Raw genomic sequence first — 22873 nt, 5'->3', positions numbered from 1 at the left:
TTCACCTGCGATCCCCAGCATCACTAAATACTTTACCTGCGATCCCCAGCATCACTAAGTACTTCACCTGCGATCCCCAGCATCACCTAGTACTTTACCTGCGATCCCCAGCATCACTAAGTACTTCACCTGCGATCCCCAGCATCACCTAGTACTTTACCTGCGATCCCCAGCATCACTTTATGCTTTATCTACACTTCAAGCTTCACAAGGCATCTCAAACTAAAGCTCAGGTTACTGGTCTCAAACCAGTAGGAACTCAGAGACTCTTTCTTTGATAGTTATTATTTTGTTGCACTTTCTTTGACTTTATTACTTAATAAAGACCCTTAAAGGCACTTTCTGTTGTCGTGGTCACGCTTTCGGGCTTTGGTACTACTGCTTCTGCGCATGTCTAGGAGTCCCATCTCACCTCCTAAGTTCAGATACCCGTCAGCCCCTACAACTGAGGCTTCCCGCTACCGACACCAGCCCTCAGTTGTGACACACATGCTGTTTGAAAATTTACAGTTATGAGCTGGTTGGCTGGTAGTTTATCACTCTCAACTATATCACTTTTCTAGGCTTAGTACATCTGGCCCTAAGCCTGAAAGAATCCCTAGTTCACATATGCCACAGTGACCCCCATGCTTGTGATGTAGGTTCTGTGTGGGAGGGCCCCTGGGCGACCAGCACATAGGCCCTATTGTTAATACAGCTCTGACTAGGTATAATCTAGTTGCCGGGTAAATTTTAAAACAGTGACAGATATAGATTATAGTTAATTTTTTTAAATACATATGGCCCCCATTTATCAAGCTTTGGAGAGTGATAAATAGCACCGTGATAAAGTACCAGCCAATCAGCTCCTAACTAACATGTTACAGGCAGTGTTTAATAAAATGACAGGAGCTGGTTGGTTGTTACTTTATCACCGTACTATTTATCACTCTCCAAGGCTTGATAAATCTTGGCCTATATAGAGTAAAGGGGGGTACACGCGGAGCGATAATCTAAGCAATCTGACTAGATTGCTTAGATTTTCAGCAAGATCGCTCCGTGTGTAGCCCTAACAGCGATAGCGATGCGCAGCCCCGCGCATCGCTATCGCTGCTGCAAGATTGGCCTGCATGCAGGCCAATCTAGCGGGTCGCTCACTTCACCCGCTGGGTAAAGTGAGCGGCCCCCCGTCTCCCCCCGCACGCTCAGCGCAGATCGCGCTGTGCTGAGCGGCGGAAGAGATGTGTGCTGAGCGGTTCGCTCAGCATACATCTCTACAGCATCGGGCCGTGAGTACTGGCCTTAAGCATTTTCTCTGGAGAAAAGATTGGGCAGCAAATTACGAACTGTAGAAGGTCACCTTGCTATAAGCATGGTCCAGTTGTACATTACCGGCATTGTAATACAAAATAGCCAGTTGTAGTACAGGTTCCCAGATGGGTCAATAACATAAATCTCTTTTTTTTTCCTGGAGAGAAGAAACAGAAAATGCAGAAAGATTAATAATAATAATAATAATAATAATAATAATAATAATAATAATAATAATATCAATTATGGTTTGCATTATTATTTATATAGCACCTAGAACATCTGTGTAATACACACTCAGGACATTATAAAAGTTAAATGCTTTTAAAATGTTTTCAAACATTATGCAATGAGAGTCTTGCTCAAAAGCTTAGTAGTATATTTACTAGAATGTAGGTTTTAGAAGTGGATATTTTTTGCCCATAGCAACCAATCAGATTATTCTTATTATTTATCTATCACCTTCTAAAATATAATACAGGGCATCCGGAAAGTATTCACAGCGCTTCACTTTTTTTCCACATAACAGCCTTATTCCAAAATGGAATAAATTATTTTTTTCCCTCAAAATTCTACACTCAATACCCCATAATGACAATGTGAATTGCAAATTTATTAAAAATAAAAAACTGAAAAATAACAAATGAGCAAAGTGGCCTTCATCATCCGTAAATGGAAGAAGTTCAGAACCACCAGGACTCTTCCTAGAGCTGGCCGCCATCTAAACTGAGCGATCGGGGGAGAAGGGCCCTAGTCAGGAAGGTGACCAAGAACCCGATGGTCACTCTGCTACAGCTACAGCGTTCCTCTGTGGAGAGAGGAAAACCTTCAAGAATGACAACCATCTCTGCAGCAATCCACCAATCAGGCCTGTATGGTGGAGTGGCCAGACGGAAGCCACTCCTTAGTAAAAAGCACATGGCAGCCCGCCTGGAGTTTGTTGCCAAAATGCACCTGAAGGACTCTCAGACCATGAGAAACAAAATTCTCTGGTCTGATGAGACAAAGATTGAACTCTATGGCATGAATGGAGGAAACCAGGCACCGCTCATCCCCAGGCCAATACCATCCCTACAATGAAGCATGGTGGTGGCAGCATCATGCTGTGGGGATGTTTTTCAGCAGCAGGAACTGGGAGACTAGTCAGGATAGAGGGAAAGATGAATGCAGCAATGTACAAAGACATCCTGGATGAAAACCTGCTCCAGAGCGCTGTTGACCTCAGACTGGGGCGACTGTTCACTTTTCAGCAGGACAGTGACTCTAAGCACACAGCTAAGATATCAAAGGAGTGGCTTCAGGACAACTCTGTGAATGTCCTTGAGTGGCCCAGCCAGAGCCCAGACTTGAATCCAATTGAACAAAAAATAAATTTATTCCATTTTGGAATAAGGCTGTAACATAACAAAATGTGAAAAAAGTGAAGCGCTGTAAATATTTTCTGGATGAACTGTACCTAGAATGTGATTGGTTGTTATGGGCAACATCTTCACTTCTAAAATCCCGCACTTTAGTACCCCTTCCAATCTGAGAGAAAAACTAGGTGGTGGAAGATTTACGTTGACAAACTGTGTAAAGAAAGAATATGTAAATCAGATTGTGGTGTGAGAACTTTCACTTGATCTGACAGATTGTGAGCTCCTACCAATACAGACATTTGAGTGCGTGTACCCATTTGAAATAAAAGATATCAGATAGCAGAAAATAATACTTTGTTAAAGGCTTAAGAAAAGGGCAGCATAGGTGGAAGGGGGGTGAGGCCATCCCCGGGCCTCTTATTTATTTGAGATGGTGTGGACAAACCTCACTCAGCTCTTATTAATGAAAGTCCACAGCAGTTTTCACAATAGGAACACAAAATTGTACATGACCCCTTAATACTGGGACCCAAAAAGTTTCTTGGTGGCCCTGATTTCTGACAGGTAAAAGAGAGTAAGTGCCTTTTCTATTTAGCCGGGAGTGGGTCATTGTCTTCTCTAGTAGTTGTGCTGTTTTTTTGTTGGGTTTATTGAGACTGAAAACCAGTTTCTATAAGGAATTATAGGAAAGATGTTGTCCCTGAATCTTTCATTTTTAAGTTGTGGACTTACTCATCTTTTTTGTCTTTATCTTTGTCCTTGTCTTTGTCCTTATCAGCCTTCTCTTTCTCCTTTTCTTTCTCCTTTTCTTTCTCCTTTTCTTTCTCTTTTGCGTTGTCTTTATTATTTTCCTTTTCTTTTTTGTCTTTTGCACCTTTTTCTTTGTCTTTGTTTTTTTCTTTGTCTTTCTTCTTTTCTTTGTCTTTTTTCTTTTCCTTTTTATGATCGGATTTACTATAAAGGAATAACATAGAAAATAGGAAGAAGCAGTAAAAGCAATATAAAACTATTAGAGGCTCCCCAGCTACAAGCATGTTTTATAATGTGGCTTTTCAATATTTTCTTCAGATGATCTTATAGTACTGATTAATTGTTTATATCTAATAATTAGCCATCATACCCATAAAACCCAGTCTATTGGAGCATTTGCAATAGATTTATTAAGCCATGATGTAGTAAATACAGTATATACAGATGTATGTTCTAAATATTTCCATACATACTCCTTCTTTTCTTTTTTCTTTTTCTTTTTTTCTTCTCTGAAAAAAAACATGGAATAATGAAAAATATAATATATGTATTGCATACACTAAATGTTGGGCTGGCTGCACAAAATGTATATTTTAGGATAGTGGCAAATATTGAATCCTGTTTTAAAAAATGTTGATGAAGTGGCGGTGACTCTAGACCTTCTACAGTATTCAAGCGTTGTCACAATTGTTGCTGCATTTGATGTACTATGGCAGACACACCTACCCTTCCCGACATTGAAAAGGGAGTGATCTATTTCTACCGTAAGTGGGGGGCCACCGCTGAATGCCCGCCACCTGTCATTCATTTTGTGATCACATCCTTCCGGCAAAGTTGATTGCGATTTTCAGCTGTCTGCGACCAGGTCTGAATAGCTCCCTTTGTGTGTAACTGAAAGCACTGATGGGAGTTCTACGTGGGGACAGGGATTACTGTCTGAAGCACTAAGAGTATTTCACACATAGAGTATGAGGCCTATTGGATTTCCTTTCATAGCCTCCCCCCACCCCATTATGTATTTACCTTTGTATCCCCTGTTGATTTGTCTTGGTCAACCTATAAAGGTATATTTAATTTATTATTCTCAATCAGGTCTTTATTAACAGGATACTTATCCAAATGATATGAGTATTCATATCACCCTTTGGAATGCATGATTCTGGATATATTAATATATATAATACCTTTCCCCTTGGTGCTGCCATTATTTTGTAGTAACCTCTGGCTGGCCTTAGATGTTATTGCACTCATATTTTTGTTTTTGTGACTGTGATTGCACTTATGGAATTTAGATCTGTCTTTTATATTCTGTTCATAATTGTTTTTGTGAAAAACTCAATAAAGATATTTTTGGAAAAATAAAAATCATGCACTATATTGAAATCATATTTGCATATTGAAATAAAGCAGGAGATGCCTATGCAGGAAGTTAACATGAGATATGCAGGAGATACATTAAAAATCTGATTTAACCTGGGCTTACTTACGGTAATTTATATAGAGCAATCCTTTTACTTTAATAAGAAGACTAAGCAGAGAGTCATTCAGGAAACAATCAGTGCTAAATTTGGGAGTAGACCAATACCACTTTGACACAGGTAAGTAGATAGAGATGTATGTAGAGAAATGTAAATAAGTCAGGAACTTTACTGGCCGTATTATACAAATGTTTTATTTGCTTTAATGATAGACAAAATTCGATGAAACGTAATAAATATCAGGCTATTTATAGTATACTTGCTTGTATAAAAATATAAGATTTACAGATGAGTCCACATTACCCTGACCTACAATCTCGCCATATAGCCCTGTTTGGTGCACCATGGACTTTGCGTCAAAGCCACACCATTGCATGCAGCAGCTGCGACTGGGTAGCAGTTGGTTTACTGACGGCACAATATCGACGGTCATAACCCTGACAGACAAAATACCGACACGGTCAAACTACCGACATTCATTATGCCGACATGTTCAAAATGCCGACAGTCAGAATACCAACATCATTTGAAATGCCAACCCTGTCAAAATGCCAACATGCATTTTTAAGGAATTTTTGCCCCAAAACAGACTTCTTCATACTTTACCCATCCCAGTGGACCTGGAGGGGGAATATTCTAGTGTGCTGAGCGCAGTGAGGAACCATGGGGGTCATTCCGAGTTGATCGCTCGCTGCCGATTTTCGCAGCGCAGCTATCAGGTAAAAAAATGGCAAAACTGCGCATGCATATGCACCGCAATGCGCACGCACGTCGTACGGGTACAAAGAGCATCGTTGCTGTGCAATGCTTCTAGCGACAAATCCATTCACACCGCCGATCGCAAGGAGATTGACAGGAAGAGGGCGTTTATGGGTGTCAGCTGGCCGTTTTCAGGGAGTGGTAGGGAAAACGCAGGCGTGACCAGGCGTTTGCAGGGCGGGTGTCTGACGTCAATTACGGGACCTCTGTCGCTACGATCATCGCACAGGATAACTAACTTCAGGGCTGGTCTTGTTTTGCACAAAATGTTTTTTGTACCGCTCGGCTGCACATGCGATCGCACACTTGCAAAGCGAAAACACACTCCCCTGTGGGTGGCGACTATGCGTTTACACGGCTGCAAAAAGTAGCTAGCGAGCAATCAACTCGGAATGAGGGCCCATGTCCAAAGCATAGTGAGCCATGTGAGGGGATGCGGTACATTTTACAGTGTCCATGTTGACCTATGTCGACAATGAAAACCCCCCAGAAAAACTCATGTCTGTATTTTGACATGTCATCATTTCAAATGTTGGTATTCTGACTATGGGGGTAATTCTGAGTTGATCGCAGCAGGATTTTTGTTAGCAGTTGGGCAAAACCATGTGCACTGCAGGGGAGGCCGATATAACATGTGCAGAGAGAGTTAGATTTGGATGGGTTATTTTGTTTCTGTGCAGGGTAAATACTGGCTGCTTTATTTTTACACTGCAATTTAGATTGCAGATTGAACACACCACACCCAAATCTAGAGATGTGCACCGGACATTTTTCGGGTTTTGTGTTTTGGTTTTGGATTCGGTTCCACGGCCGTGTTTTGGATTCGGACACGTTTTGGCAAGACCTCCCTGAAATTTTTTTGTCGGATTTGGGTGTTTTTTTTTTACAAAAAACCCTCAAAAACAGCTTAAATCATAGAATTTGGGGGTCAATTTGATCCCATAGTATTATTAACCTCAATAACCATAATTTCCACTCATTTCCAGTCTATTCTGAACACCTCACACCTCACAATATTATTTTTAGTCTTAACATTTGCACCGAGGTCGCTGGATGACTAAGCTAAGCGACCCAAGTGGCCGACACAAACACCTGGCCCATCTAGGAGTGGCACTGCAGTGTCAGACAGGATGGCAGATTTAAAAAAATAGTCCCCAAACAGCACATGATGCAAAGAAAAAAAGAGGTGCACCAAGGTCGCTGGATGGTTAAGCTAAGCGACCCAAGTGGCCGACACAAACACCTGGCCCATCTAGGAGTGACACTGCAGTGTCAGACAGGATGGCACTTCAAAAAATAGTCCCCAAACAGCACATGATGCAAAGATAAATTAAAGAAAAAAAGAGGTGCAAGATGGAATTGTCCTTGGGCCCTCCCACCCACCCTTATGTTGTATAAACAGGACATGCACACTTTAACAAACCCATGATTTCAGCGACAGGGTCTGCCACACAACTGTGTGTCTGAAATGACTGGTTGGTTTGGGCCCCCACCAAAAAAGAAGCAATCAATCTCTCCTTGCACAAACTGGCTCTACAGAGGCAAGATGTCCACCTCCTCCTCATCGTCTGATTCCTCACCCCTTTCACTGTGTATATCCCCCTCCTCACAGATTATTAATTCGTCCCCACTGGAATCCACCATCTCAGGTCCTTGTGTACTTTCTGGAGGCAATTGCTGGTGAATGTCTCCACGGAGGAATTGATTATTCAATTTGATGAACATCATCTTCTTCACATTTTCTGGAAGTAACCTCGTACGCCGATTGCTGACAAGGTGAGTGGCTGCACTAAACAATCTTTCGGAGTACACACTGGAGGGGGGGCAACTTAGGTAAAATAAAGCCAGTTTGTGCAAGGGCCTCCAAATTGCCTCTTTTTCCTGCCAGTATACGTACGGACTGTCTGACGTGCCTACTTGGATGCGGTCACTCATATAATCCTCCACCATTCTTTCAATGGTGACAGAATCATATGCAGTGACAGTAGACGACATGTCAGTAATCGTTGGCAGGTCCTTCAGTCCGGACCAGATGTCAGTACTCGCTCCAGACTGCCCTGCATCACCGCCAGTGGGTGGGCTCGGAATTCTTAGCCTTTTCCTCGCAACCCCAGTTGCAGGAGAATGTGAAGGAGGAGCTGTTGACGGGTCACGTTCCGTTTGACTTGACAATTTTCTCACCAGCAGGTCTTTGAACCTCTGCAGACTTGTGTCTGCCGGAAAGAGAGATCCAACGTAGGTTTTAAATCTAGGACCGAGCACGGTGGCCAAAATGTAGTGCTCTGATTTCAACAGATTGACAACCCGTGAATCCTGGTTAAGCGAATTAAGGGCTCCATCCACAAGTCCCACATGCCTAGCGGAATCGCTCTGTTTTAGCTCCTCCTTCAATCTCTCCAGCTTCTTCTGCAAAAGCCTGATGAAGGGAAATGACCTGACTCAGGCTGGCAGTGTCTGAACTGACTTCACGTGTGGCAAGTTCAAAGGGTTGCAGAACCTTGCACAACGTTGAAACCATTCTCCACCGCGCTTGAGTCAGGTGCATTTCCCCTCCTTTGCCTATATCGTAGGTAGCTGTATAGGCTTGAATGGCCTTTTGCTGCTCCTCCATCCTCTGAAGCATATAGAGGGTTGAATTCCACCTCGTTACCACCTCTTGCTTCAGATGATGGCGGGGCAGGTTCAGGAGTGTTTGCTGGTGCTCCAGTCTTGGCACGCGGTGGCTTAATGCCGAAAGTGGCCCGCAATTCTTCGGATCACCGACAGCATCTCTTGCACGCCCCTGTCGTTTTTTAAATAATTCTGCCCCACCAAATTCAATGTATGTGCAAAACATGGGACGTGCTGGAATTTACCCACATGTAATGCACACACAATATTGGTGGCGTTGTCCGATGTCAGAAATCCCCAGGAGAGTCCAATTGGGGTAAGCCATTCTGCGATGATGTTCCTCAGTTTCCATAAGAGGTTGTCAGCTGTGTGCCTCTTCTGGAAAGCGGTGATATAAAGCGTAGCCTGCCTAGGAACGAGTTGGCGTTTGCGAGATGCTGCTACTGGTGCCGCCACTGCTGTTCTTGTTGCGGAAGGCAATACATCTACCCAGTGGGCTGTCACAGTCATATAGGCCTTAGTCTGCCCTGCTCCACTTGTCCACATGTCCGTGGTTAAGTGGACATTGGGTACAACTGCATTTTTTAGGACACTGGTGACTCTTTTTCTGAGGTCTGTGTACATTCTCGGTATCGCCTGCCTAGAGAAATGGAACCTAGATGGTATTTGGTACCGGGGACACAGTACCTCAAGCAAATCTCTAGTTTCCTGTGAATTAACGATGGATACCGGAAACACGTTTAACACCACCCAGGCTGCCAAGGCCTGAGTTATCCGCTTTGCAGCAGGATGACTGCTGTGATATTTCATCTTCCTCGCAAAGGACTGTTGGACAGTCAATTGCTTACTGGAAGTAGTACAAGTGGTCTTCCGACTTCCCCTCTGGGATGACGATCGACTCCCAGCAGCAACAACAGCAGCGCCAGCAGCAGTAGGCGTTACACTCAAGGATGCATCGGAGGAATCCCAGGCAGGAGAGGACTCGTCAGTCTTTACAGTGACATGGCCTGCAGGACTATTGGCTTTCCTGTCTAAGGAGGAAATTGACACTGAGGGAGTTGGTGGTGTGGTTTGCAGGAGCTTGGTTACAAGAGGAAGGGATTTAGTTGGCAGTGGACTGCTTCCGCTGTCACCCAAAGCTTTTGAACTTGTCAATGACTTCTGATGAATGCGCTCCAGGTGACGTATAAGGGAGGATGTTCCTAGGTGGTTAACGTCCTTACCCCTACTTATTACAGCTTGACAAAGGCAACACACGGCTTGACACCAGTTGTCCGCATTTCAGTTGAAATAATTCCACACCGAAGAGGTGATTTTTTTTGTAATTTGACCAGGCATGTCAATGGCCATATTCGTCCCACGGACAACAGGTGTCTCCCCGGGTGCCTGACTTAAACAAACCACCTCACCATCAGAATCCTCCTTGTTAATTTCCTCCTCAGCGCCAGCAACACCCATATCCTCATCCTGGTGTACTTCAACAGTAACATCTTCAATTTGGCTATCAGGAACTGGACTGCGGGTGCTCCTTCCAGCACTTGCAGGGGGCGTGCAAATGGTGGAAGGCGCCACCTCTTCCCGTCCAGTGTTGGGAAGGTCAGGCATCGCAACCGACACAATTGGACTCTCCTTGGGGATTTGTGATTTAGAAGAATGCACAGTTCTTTGTTGTGCTTTTGCCAGCTTAAGTCTTTTCATTTTTCTTGCAAGAGGATGAGTGCTTCCATCCTCATGTGAATCTGAACCACTAGCCATGAACATAGGCCAGGGTCTCAGCCGTTCCTTGCCACTCCGTGTCGTAAATGGCATATTGGCAAGTTTACGCTTCTCCTCAGACGCTTTTAATTTAGAGTTTTGGGTCATTTTACTGAACTTTTGTTTTTTGGATTTTGCATGCTCTCTACTATGACATTGGGCATCGGCCTTGGCAGACGACGTTGATGGCATTTCATCATCTCGGCCATGACTAGTGGCAGCAGCTTCAGCACGAGGTGGAAGTGGATCTTGATCTTTCCCTATTTTACCCTCCACATTTTTGTTCTCCATTTTTTAATGTGTGGAATTATATGCCAGTAATATATCAATAGCAATGACCTACTGTACCGTACTGCTATATATTATATACTGGTGGTCAGCAAAATTCTGCACTGTCCTCCTACTATATATACTGCGCAAAACTTAAATGCACCACAGGTATGGATGGATAGTATACTTGATGACACAGAGGTAGGTAGAGCAGTGGACTACTGTACCGTACTGCTATATATTATATATTGGTGGTCAGCAAAATTATGCACTGTCCTCCTACTACTGCGCAAAACTTAAATGCACCACAGGTATGGATGGATAGTATACTTGACGACACAGAGGTAGGTAGAGCAGTGGACTACTATACCGTACTGCTATATATTATATACTGGTGGTCAGCAAAATGATGCACTGTCCTCCTACTACTGCGCAAAACTTAAATGCACCACAGGTATGGATGGATAGTATACTTGACGACACAGAGGTAGGTAGAGCAGTGGACTACTGTACCGTACTGCTATATATTATATACTGGTGGTCAGCAAAATTCTGCACTGTCCTCCTACTATATATACTGCGCAAAACTTAAATGCACCACAGGTATGGATGGATAGTATGCTTGATGACACAGAGGTAGGCAGAGCAGTGGACTACTGTCTACTGTACCGTACTGCTATATATTATATACTGGTGGTCAGCAAAATTATGCACTGTCCTCCTACTATATATACTGCGCACAACAACTAAAATGCACCACAGGTATGGATGGATAGTATACTTGACGACACAGAGGTAGGTAGAGCAGTGGACTACTGTACCGTACTGATATAATACTGGTGGTCACTGGTCAGCAAAATTCTGCACTGTCCTCCTACTATATACTACAATGCAGCACAGATATGGAGCGTTTTTCAGGCAGAGAACGTAGATATTTTCAGCACACTGAGCACAGATATTTGCAAGCACACTGAGCACAGATATTTGCAGCACACTGAGCACAGATATTTGCAGCACACTGAGCACAGATATTTGCAGCACACTGAGCACAGATATTTGCAGCACACTGAACACAACTGAGAGAACGCTGCACACGTCCTCTCCCTATCATCTCCAATGCACAAGTGAAAATGGCGGCGACGCGCGGCTCCTTATATAGAATACGAATCTCGCGAGAATCCGACAGCGGGATGATGACGTTCGGGTGCGCTCGGGTTAACCGAGCAAGGCGGGAAGATTCCAGTCCGCTCGGAACCGTGTAAAATGGGTGAAGTTCGGGGGGGGGGGGGGTTCGGATTCCGAGGAACCGAACCTGCTCATCACTACCCAAATCTAACTCTCTTTGCACATGTTATATCTGCCTCCCCTGCAGTGTACATGGTTTTGCCCAACTGCTAACAAAAATCCTGCTGCGATCAACTCAGAATTACCCCTTATATCGGAATTTCTACCATGTTGGCATACTGAATGTCGGTATTTTGACCGTGTCGGTATTTTCACTGTTGGTCAGTGGCTGTCGGGGATTATGACTGTCGGTATTGTGTCCGTTGGTAAATCATACTGAACCCACTGCGAGCAACTAGGTCACTAAAAGTGATAGACTGAAGACTGCTACAATTGAGCTGCGCCATTCATCCCACCACTCAGCGTTGTGCTTAATCTATGACTCTATGCCAACTCCATTGTGACATAAATTCTAAGCACCAAGGACACGAATAAGTGACTTTGTATGTAGCTCTGATGTAACAAAGATGTTGAATTCAGAAATAAAAACAAATATCCTGGAATCGCTACCCGTCAAACTCGTGTCATGCGTCTCGTGCCACATGGCGCAAAGAGGATAGGTGTATGATCACACATCTGTAATAAGATGTATGTTTCTATAATCCGAAAAATACTGATATGAAATTATTGCTTAACTCATGGCTTTGAATATGTAACAGGTTTTTCTTTGGAATCTGTTGTGCATATTATTATCTTGTGCCTCTACGTATATAAGTGTATTGCCATGTATGGATTTGTTATTTAGATGCATGAAAGTGTGATTCCGTATAGAAAAGGGGAAGAGAGCACTGTCTGCCCTTTATACTCAGTGTTGATCTATTCCCAATTTTTGGGAGTTTCTATAACAAAACTTCCAATGCAGGTTTAGTGTAATGGTCGGGCTGACGTGCCGGAAGCGGAAGTGAGGAGGAAGCCGGGAGTCAGCGAAGCGGCGCCAGGCGGAGCGGGCAGCGGGTGATCGTCAGGAGGAGCGGAGCGGGCAGCGGTGAGCACGCAGCAGGGGATCGCTGCCGCTGTGGTCTGTGTGTGTGGGCAGTGTGTGTGAGCGGCTGGGAGCAGAGTCCAGCGGGGGATCGCTGCTGCCACTGTTGTGTGAGTGCGAGGCTGCTGGGCTAACTACAGTGCTGCGTGAGTGTGTTTGTGGAATTGTGAGAGTGAGAGGGCACTGCTGTTACCGCGGTTTGTGGATGGATTGATTGATTGTGTGTGTGTGTGTGAGGAAGAGGGAAAGGTGAGTGCTGCTGCTGGGTGAGTGTCTGGGGGTGCGCTGCTGGAGGTAGGAAAGAGTGTGAGTGCTGCTGCAGGGAGAGAGTGAGTGAGAGAGTACTGCCAGGGGAGTGAAAGTGTGTGAGGGCTGCTGCTATGGGAGTGAGTGTGTGCTGCTGAAGCCACAGCCTGCGCATGTGAGGTCTGCGGTCTGTGGACGAAACAGGAGCCGGAAGCTGAATGAAAAGGAGGTGCAGAAGACTGGAACAACTGCAAGGAGGGGTATCGGTGTAGCAGGAGAGTTTCCACTCAGATAAGTATTGATTACCTACTTATTGTGTATTGATTGTATTGGCTAGTTAGTTTTTATTCTTTTATTTTTCTTTCGGAAAGTAATAGGGAGTTAGGTTATTTATTTTTTTACCTACTTATTGTGTATTGATTGTATTGGCTAGCTAGTTTTTATTTTCTTTATTGTTCTTTCGGAAGGTAATAGGGAGTTAGTTTTTCAAACAGATGGGAGGGGCCGTGATTGAGAGTCTCACTCAGTGCGTGTCGTGCAAGATGTATGCGCACCTGGAGCAGCCGACCCAGGGCGAATACATATGCGCGAGATGTGAGCGAACGGTTGCCCTGGAAGCCCAGGTAACTGATCTAGAGTAGACCGTTACGCGACTGAGGGATATTCACAATCTTGAGCGAAGTTTAGATAATCAGGTAGGCAGTTGGGTCACTGTTAGAAGGAAGAAAAAGAGGGGGAGGCACGACATCTCGGATCAATCAAACCCGAACAAATTTGCCAGATTGGACGAAGATTCGGTGGATGATAGCGATGAAATGACGGAGTCGGAGGAGACTGCAACCTCTAGCAACTGGAGGAGTGGTCCCTCTGGCTCAGATGGGATGAAAGCTAGAGAGGCACCCAGGCAGATGGTGGTGGTAGGGGACTCTATCATCAGGAAGGCAGATAGGGCAATCTGCTACCGGGATCATGATCACCGTGTGGTATGTTGTCTCCCATGTGCTCGGGTATGGCACATCGTGGACCGGATAGATAGATTATTGGGAGGGGCTGGAAAAACCCGGCGGTCTTGGTACACGTTGGCACCAACGACAAAGTTAGTGGTAGGTGGGATGTCCTTAAGAAAGACTATAGGGACTTAAAAAAAGGACATCTAAGGTAATATTCTCCGAAATATTACCAGTGCCACGCGCTAGCCCAGGGAGACAGAGGGATATTAGGGAGGTAATGTGTGGCTTGGGGACTGGTGTAGGAAAGAGGGGTTTGTGTTCTTGGAACACTGGGCGGACTTCTCAGTCAGACGCCATCTTTTTTCTCGCGATGGATTGCACCTGAATGAGGAAGGGGCTGCGGTGCTGGGGGGAAGGATGGTTAGTAGGTTGGAGGAGCTTTTAAACTAGGAGCCTGGGGGGGAGGGTTTAGCTAGAGACTATGGGTCATGCAGTGAGAATAGTAGGGATGGTGGTAGAGAGATAAAAGCGGTTGGAGAAGGGGGGAGGGAAAGTGCAGCCGGTAAGGGTATTTACATGGGTTCTAATAAGGGTATCAAGAAAGGTATTGCCAAAGCATGAACTACTAACAATTATGTGTCATCTTCACAGCCTATAGAAAATGATGTACAGGACATAAGGGAAAATACTAATGTCAGGGTGGTAAATTTAGACGGGAATATTGGGTTGATCAAAGAGAAAAGTAATGTGGGCAATACTAAGTTCGGTGGGGTTGGAGAGGGAGCGAGAAGGACAGTCTGTATCAGTAACTCAAGGGATGCACTAGTAAAGGATAGGATATCTTTAAAAAAACAAGCGAATAAAGGAACCACTAAACTAAAATGTATGCTTGCAAACGCCAGAAGTCTAGCAGGTAAAATGGGGGAATTGGAATTGTTAGCATCAAAGGCTGAGTATGACATTATAGGTATTACGGAAACATGGTGGGACGACTCTCACGACTGGGTTGCAAACTTAGAGGGGTATTCTCTTTTCAGGAGGGACAGGGCAAGCAAAAGAGGAGGAGGTGTATGTCTTTATGTTAAACCATCACTTAAACCATACTTAAAGGAGGTTATCTATGAGAAAACTGGCGATGATGTGGAGTCACTATGGGTTGAAATCTCAAGTGGGGGTATTGGTGCAAAAAAACTAGTCATAGGCACATGCTAAAAACAGCCGGATATTAGCATACATGAGGAAGAACAACTCTTGCTGCAAATCGAAACGGCTGCGGGATTGGGGGACACCCTTGTGATTGGGGATTTTAATTACCTAGATATAAACTGGAGTAACGATTCATGTGCTAAAACGAGGGGCAACAGGTACTTAAATATGTTAAAGGATCACTACTTGTCTCAATTAGTCGAGGACCCAACTAGGGGTAAAACTACCTTGGATCTAGTAATTACTAATTATGTGGATATTATATCAAACACTAAAGTTGGGGAGACTTTGGGTAACAGTGATCACTATATGATCACATTCGACATCAGTTTCAGGAAACATAGCTACAGGGGTTCCACCAAAACTTTTAACTTTAGGAAGGCTAATTTCAGTATGCTGAGATGTGCACTTAACGACATAGAGTGGGAGATTCTGTTTAATAACAAGAACACTTCGGAAATGTGGGATGTTTTAAAGGGGTTGCTGGATAGCAATATTCATAAATGTATTCCCATGGGCAGTAAACGCAAGAGTATTAAACTCAAACTGATGTGGCTTAACAAGAAGGTTAAGGCAGAAATGGATAAAAAAAAGCGAGCTTTCAAAGCAATTAAATCTAATGGAAAGGAAGAGTCTTTCAAGTATTACAAGGAATGTAATAAGAAACGCAAAAAAGCAATAAGAGCAGCTAAAATGGAAAATGAAAAGCAAATTGCTATAGAGAGTAAAACCAATCATAATTTTTTTTTAAATACATAAACGGTAAAAGGTTAAAAAAGGAGACTATAGGTCCAATAAAAGATGAATTTGGAGAATTGATAAATTATGACGAAATAAAAGCGGAAATACTGAACAAATTTTTTTCATCAGTATTCACCAGAGAAGAACTGATGGTGGAAGTAGAGCATAACAATTGTGACAGTAATGATTCATGGTTAGATACTTGTCTAAGTGAAGGAGTAATCCACGAGAGACTAAGCAAAATTAAGGTTAATAAATCACCTGGTCCTGATGGACTTCACCCGAGGGTTCTTATGGAGCTTAGTTCACAACTAGCATGACACCTATACTTGATTTTCAATAGTTCAATTAGATCAGGCATGGTACCGAAGGATTGGCATATAGCTGAGGTAGTGCCATTATTTAAAAATGGATCCAAAAATCTTCTGGGTAACCACAGACCAGTTAGTTTAACGTCTATAGTGGAGAAAATATTGGAAGGAATTCTAAGGGACAACATACTGGAGTATCTACAGACCACTAGGATTATTAGCAAGAACCAGCATGGGTTTGTGAGGGACAGGTCATGTCAGACTAACTTAATTAGCTTCTATGAGGAAGTGAGCAATAATCTTGATCAGGGAAAAGCAGTGGATGTGGTCTTCCTAGATTTTGCAAAAGCCTTCGATACATTGCCTCACAGGAGACTGATCATCAAATTAAAGGAGCTGGGCCTAGGAAAAACTATTTGCACATGGTTAAGCAACTGGTTGGATAGCAGGGTACAGCAAGTAGTGGTCAACGGGAAGTCCACAACCTGGTCCCCAGTAGTCAGCGGAATACCACAAGGGTCCGTACTCGGACCACTACTGTTCAACATATTTATCAATGACCTAGAAATAGGCCCTCAAAAGCACAGTATCAATCTTTGCAGATGATACTAAACTGTGTAAGGTAATTAACTCGGAATTGGATGTGGAGTCCTTGCAGAATGATCTATCTAAACTTGAACTCTGGGCATCTAAATGGAAAATGAGGTTCAATACAGACAAATGCAAGGTTATGCATTTCGGGACTAAAAACAAACTCGTTGCCTACATATTAAATGGGGAACGCCTAGGTGAAACAGATTTGGAAAAAGATTTGGGGGTACTCATTGATAATAGGCTGAATAACCATACACAATGTCAAAGCGCAGTAAAGAAGGTAAGTAAGGTGCTTAAAATAAGAATTTACTTACCGATAATTCTATTTCTCGTAGTCCGTAGTGGATGCTGGGAACTCCGTAAGGACCATGGGGAATAGCGGCTCCGCAGGAGACTGGGCACATCTAAAGAAAGCTTTAGGATCACCTGGTGTGCACTGGCTCCTCCCCCTATGACCCTCCTCCAAGCCTCAGTTAGGATACTGTGCCCGGACGAGCGTACACAATAAGGAAGGATTTTGAATCCCGGGTAAGACTCATACCAGCCACACCAATCACACTGTACAACTTGTGATCTGAACCCAGTTAACAGCATGATAATAGAGGAGCCTCTAGAAAAGATGGCTCACTACAACAATAACCCGAATTTTTTGGTAACAATAATTATGTACCAGTATTGCAGACAATCCGCACTTGGGATGGGCGCCCAGCATCCACTACGGACTACGAGAAATAGAATTATCGGTAAGTAAATTCTTATTTTCTCTGACGTCCTAGTGGATGCTGGGAACTCCGTAAGGACCATGGGGATTATACCAAAGCTCCCAAACGGGCGGGAGAGTGCGGATGACTCTGCAGCACCGAATGAGAGAACTCCAGGTCCTCCTCAGTCAAGATATCAAATTTGTAGAATTTTACAAACGTATTTGCTCCTGACCAAGTAACTGCTCGGCAAAGTTGTAAAGCCGAGACCCCTCGGGCAGCTGCCCAAGATGAGCCCACCTTCCTTGTGGAGTGGGCATTTTAAGATTTTTGGCTGTGGCAGGCCTGCCACAGAATGTGCAAGCTGAATTGTACTACAAATCCAACGAGCAATCGTCTGCTTAGAAGCAGAAGCACCCAGTTTGTTGGGTGCATACAGGATAAACAGCGAGTCAGATTTTCTGACTCCAGCCGTCCTGGAAACATGTATTTTCAGGGTCCTGACCACGTCAAGCAACTTGGAATCCTCCAAGTCCTTAGTAGCCGCAGGTACCACAATAGGTTGGTTCATGTGAAATGCAGAAACCACCTTAGGTAGAAAATTTGAGGACGAGTCCTCAATTCTGTCCTTTCAGAATGAACTATTAAGTAAGGGCTTTTATATGATAAAGCCGCCAATTCTGACACCCGCCTGGCTGAAACCAGGGCTAACTCGTCACTTCCATGTGAGATATTTTAAGTCCACAGTGGTGAGTGGTTCAAACCAATGTGACTTTAGGAAAACTCAACACAACATTGAGATCCCCAAGGTGCCACTGGAGGCACAAAAGGAGACTGTATATGCAGTACCCCTTTTACAAATGTCTGAACTTCAGGCACTGAAGCCAGTTCTTTTTGGAAGAAAATCGACAGGGCCGAAATTTGAACCTTAATGGACCCTAATTTTAGGCCCATAGACAGTCCTGTTTGCAGGAAATGGAGGAAACGACCCAGTTGAAATTCCTCTGTAGGGGCCTTCTTGGCCTCACCCCACGCAACATATTTTCGCCAAATGCGGTGATAATGTTTTGCGGTTACGTCTTTCCTGGCCTTGACCAGGGTAGGGATCTTCAGGATCCGGCGTTCAACCGCCATGCCGTCAAACGCAGCCGCGGTAAGTCTTGGAACAGACAAGGCCCTTGCTGGAGCAGGTCCTTTCTTAGAGGTAGAGGCCACGGTTCGTCCGTGAGCATCTCTTGAAGTTCCGGATACCAAGTCCTTCTTGGCCAATCCGGAACCACGAGTATAGTTCTTACTCCTCTCCTTCTTATGATTCTCAGTACTTTTGGTATGAGGGGCAGAGGAGGGAACCCATACACTGACTGGTACACCCACGGTGTTACCAGAGCGTCCACCGCTATTGCCTGAGGGTCCCTTGACCTGGCGCAATATCTGTCTAGTTTTTTGTTTAGACGGGACGCCATTATGTCCACCTTTTGTTTTTCCCAACGGTTTACAATCAGGTGGAAGACTTCTGGGTGAAGTCCCCACTCTCCCGGGTGAAGGTCGTGTCTGCTGAGGAAGTCTGCTTCCCAGTTGTCCACTCCCGGAATGAACACTGCTGACAGTGCTATCACATGATTTTCCGCCCAGCGAAAATCCTTGCAGCTTCTGCCATTGCCCTCCTGCTTCTCGTGCCGCCCTGTCTGTTTACGTGGGCGACTGACGGGATGTTGTCCGATTGGATCAAAACCGCCTGACCCTGAAGCAGGGGTTTCGCTTGACTTAGGGCATTGTAAATGGCCCTTAGTTCCAGAATGTTTTTATGAAGAGATGTCTCCAGGCTTGACCATAAGCCCTGGAAATTCCTTCCCTGTGTGACTGCTCCCCAGCCTCGCAGGCTGGCATCCGTGGCCACCAGGACCCAGTCCCGAATGCCGAATCTGCGGCCCTCTAGAAGATGAGCACTCTGCAACCACCACAGGAGGGATACCCTTGTCCCTGGTGACAGGGTTATCCGCAGAAGCATCTGAAGATGCGACCCGGACCATTTGTCCAGAAGGTTCCACTGTGCGTGGAATCTGCCGAATGGGATTGCTTCGTAGGAAGCCACCCTTTTTTTTTTTTTTTTTTTTACCCAGAACCCTTGTGCATTGATGCACTGAGACTTGGTTCGGTTTTAGGAGGTTCCTGACTAGCTCGGATAACTCCCTGGCTTTCTCCTCCGGGAGAAGCACCTTCTTTATGGACTATGTCCAGAATCATCCCTAGGAACAGAAGACAAGTCGTCGGAACCAGCTGCGATTTTTGGAATACCTGATATAGTGCTACACCGATCTCCAACTGTTCCCTGGATCTTACCCTTATCAGGGAATCGTCCAAGTAAAGGATAACTAAAATTCCCTTCCTTCGAAGGAATATCATCATTTCGGTCATTACTTCAGTAAAGACCCGGGGTGCCGTGGACCATCCCTACGGCAGCGTCCGAACTGATACAGTTCTGTACCATAACCTGAAATACCCTTGGTGAGAAGGGTAAATTTTGACATGAAGGTAAGCCTTCTTGATGTCCCGAGACATCATGTAGTCCCCTTCTTCCAGGTTTGCAATCACTGCTCTGAGTGACTCAATTTTGAATTTGAACCTCTGTATGCAAGTGTTCAAAGATTTTAGATTTTAGATTTTAAAATCGGTCTCACCGAGCCGTCTGGCTTCGGTACCACAATAGTGTAGAATAATACCCCGTTCCCTGTTGCAGGAGGGGTACCTTGATTATCACCTGCTGGGAATACAGCTTGTGAATGGCTTCCAAAACTGCCTCCCTGTCAGCGGGAGACGTCGGTAAAACAGACTTTTGGAAACGGCGAGGGGAATACGTCTCGAATTCCAATTTGTACCCCTGAAATATTATCTGAAGGATCCAGGGGTCTACTTGCGAGTGAGCCCACTGCGCACTGAAATTCATTGAGAACGGGACCCCACCGTGCCTGAATTTGTAAAGCCCTAGCGTCATACTGAGGGCTTGGCAGCGGCGGAAAAGGGTTTCTGTTCCTTGGAACTGGCTGATCTCTGCAGCCATTTTCCTCTCCCTCTGTCACGAGCAGAAAAGAGGAACCCTTTTGTCCGCTTGCCAACCAGGACTGCGCCTGATAATACGGCGTCTTATTTTGAGAGGTGACCTGGGGTACATCCCCTCTTTTAAGGCAATACTTCCAAATGCCGTTTGGAATCCGCATCACCTGACCACTTTACTGGAATAATTGGACAACGCACTTATACTTGATGCCAGTCGGCAAATATTCCGCTGTGCATCCTGCATACATAGAAATGCATCTTTTAATTGCTCTATAGGCAATACTATACTGTCCTTATCTAGGATATCATATTTCCAGTCAGGGAATCCGACCACGCCAACCCAGCACTGCACATCCAGGCTGAGGCGATTGCTGGTCGCAGTATAACACCAGTATGTGTGTAAATACATTTTAGGATACGCTCCTGCTTTCTATCAGCAGGATCCTTAAGGGCGGCCATCTCAGGAGAGGGTAGAGCCCTTGTTTTTACAAGCGTGTGAGCGCTTTATCCACCCTAGGGGGTGTTTCCCAACGCACCCTAACCTCTGGCGGGAAAAGGAATACTGCCAATAACTTTTTAGAAAATATCAATTGTTATCGGGGGGAAACCCACGCATCATCACACACCTCATTTTATTTCTCAGATTCAGGAAAACTACAGGAAGTTTTTCCTCACCAAACATAATACCCCTTTTTTTGGTGGTATTCATATTATCAGAAAGGTGTAAACTTTTTCCATTGCCTCAATCATGCAATGTGTGGCCCTATTGGAAATCACGGTTGTCTCTTCACCGTCGACACAGGAGTCAGTACCCCTGTCGGCGTCTGTATCTGAGGTAACGGGCGCTTTAGGGCCCCTGTATGAGACGTCTGGACATGCACAAGCTGAGTAGCCGGCTGTCTCATGTCAACCACTGTCTTTTATACAAAGCTGACACTGTCACGCAATTTCAACAGTACATCCACTCAGGTGTCGACCCCCTAGGGGGTGACAACACAATTTCAGACACTCTACTCCGTCTCCTTATCATTTTTCTCCTCATACATGTCGACACCAACGTACCGACACACAGCACACACACAGGGAATGCTCTGATAGAGGACAGGACCCCACTAGCCCTTTGGGGAGACAGAGGGAGAGCTTGCCAGCACACACCAGAGCGCTATATATATACAGGGATAACCTTATATAAGTGTTTTTCCCTTTATAGCTGCTGTATTGTTATATACTGCGCCTAATTTGTGCCCCCCTCTCTTTTTTAACCCCTTTCTGTAGTGTAGTTTGACTGCAGGGGAGAGCCAGGGAGCTTCCCTCCAACTGAGCTGTGAGGGAAAATGGCGCCAGTGTGCTGAGGAGATAGGCTCCGCCCCTTTCTCGGCGTCCTTATCATCCTTTTTCTGTATGTTATGGCAGGGGTTAAATGCATCCATATAGCCCAGGAGTTATATGTGATGCATTTATTTTAGCCATATAAGGTTTTTTATCGATTTATTGCGTCTCAGGGCGCTGCCCCCCCCAGCGCCCTGCACCCTCAGTGACCGGAGTGTGAAGTGTGCTGAGAGCAATGGCGCACAGCTGCGGTGCTGTGCGCTACCTTATCTGAAGACAGGATCGTCTTCTGCCGCCGATTTTTCCGGACCTCTTCGCTCTTCTGGCTCTGTAAGGGGGACGGCGGCGCGGCTCCGGTGACCCATCCAGGCTGAACCTGTGATCGTCCCTCTGGAGCTAATGTCCAGTAGCCTAAGAAGCCCAATCCACTCTGCACGCAGGTGAGTTCGCTTCTTCTCCCCTTAGTCCCTCGATGCAGTGAGCCTGTTGCCAGCAGGTCTCACTGAAAATAATAAACCTAAACTAAAACTTTCACAAAGAGCTCAGGAGAGCCCCTAGTGTGCACCCTTCTCGTCGGGCACAGAAATCTAACTGAGGCTTGGAGGAGGGTCATAGGGGGAGGAGCCAGTGCACACCAGGTGATCCTAAAGCTTTCTTTAGATGTGCCCAGTCTCCTGCGGAGCCGCTATTCCCCATGGTCCTTACGGAGTTCCCAGCATCCACTAGGACGTCAGAGATAACGGGGAATTGAGTCAAGGGACTCGGATGTAATCCTGCTGCTGTCTAAAGCATTGGTACGTCCGCACCTGGAATATTGTGTTCAGTTTTGGGCACCTCTGTATAAAAAAGATATCGGTGAACTCAAAAGGGTTCAAAGGCGAGCTACTAAATTGATTAAAGGCCTAGAGGGGCTGGTTTATGAGGAAAGGCTTACTAGGTTGAATATGTATACACTAGAAAAGAGGCGTCTAAGAGGAGATATTATTAATATCTTCAAATATGTAAAGGGACATCACAAAGAGTTATCAGAGGAATTATTTATTAAAAGAACACAGTTTAGGACACGTGGGCACTCGCTTCGGCTGGAGGAGAGAAAGTTCAGAACGCGACGGAGGAAAGGGTTCTTCACTGTTAGGGCAATTAGGATGTGGAATTTCCTGCCAGGGAAGGTGGTAATGGCGGACTCTGTAAATGGATTTAAAAAA

At 45.0% G+C, this 22873-nt stretch overlaps 1 protein-coding gene across 1 annotated transcript in view; it reads right to left on the bottom strand.

The window, feature by feature from the left end:
* Positions 1–22873, bottom strand: part of CNGA1 (cyclic nucleotide gated channel subunit alpha 1) — a 79896-nt gene that overhangs the window by 32336 nt on the left and 24687 nt on the right. Inside the window, exons 4-7 of the mRNA XM_063956953.1 lie at positions 3872–3907; positions 3523–3602; positions 3381–3474; positions 1340–1447 (exon numbers count right to left, since the gene is read on the bottom strand). Of these exons, the coding sequence (XP_063813023.1) occupies positions 1340–1447; positions 3381–3474; positions 3523–3602; positions 3872–3907 (318 nt within the window). The remainder of the gene's footprint in view (positions 1–1339; positions 1448–3380; positions 3475–3522; positions 3603–3871; positions 3908–22873) is intronic.

This window comes from Pseudophryne corroboree, chromosome 1 (assembly GCF_028390025.1).
Source record: "Pseudophryne corroboree isolate aPseCor3 chromosome 1, aPseCor3.hap2, whole genome shotgun sequence".
NCBI classification, from domain to species: domain Eukaryota; kingdom Metazoa; phylum Chordata; class Amphibia; order Anura; family Myobatrachidae; genus Pseudophryne; species Pseudophryne corroboree.
Note: the sequence above shows the minus strand (reverse complement) of the source record. Positions and strands in the feature narration are given on the sequence as shown.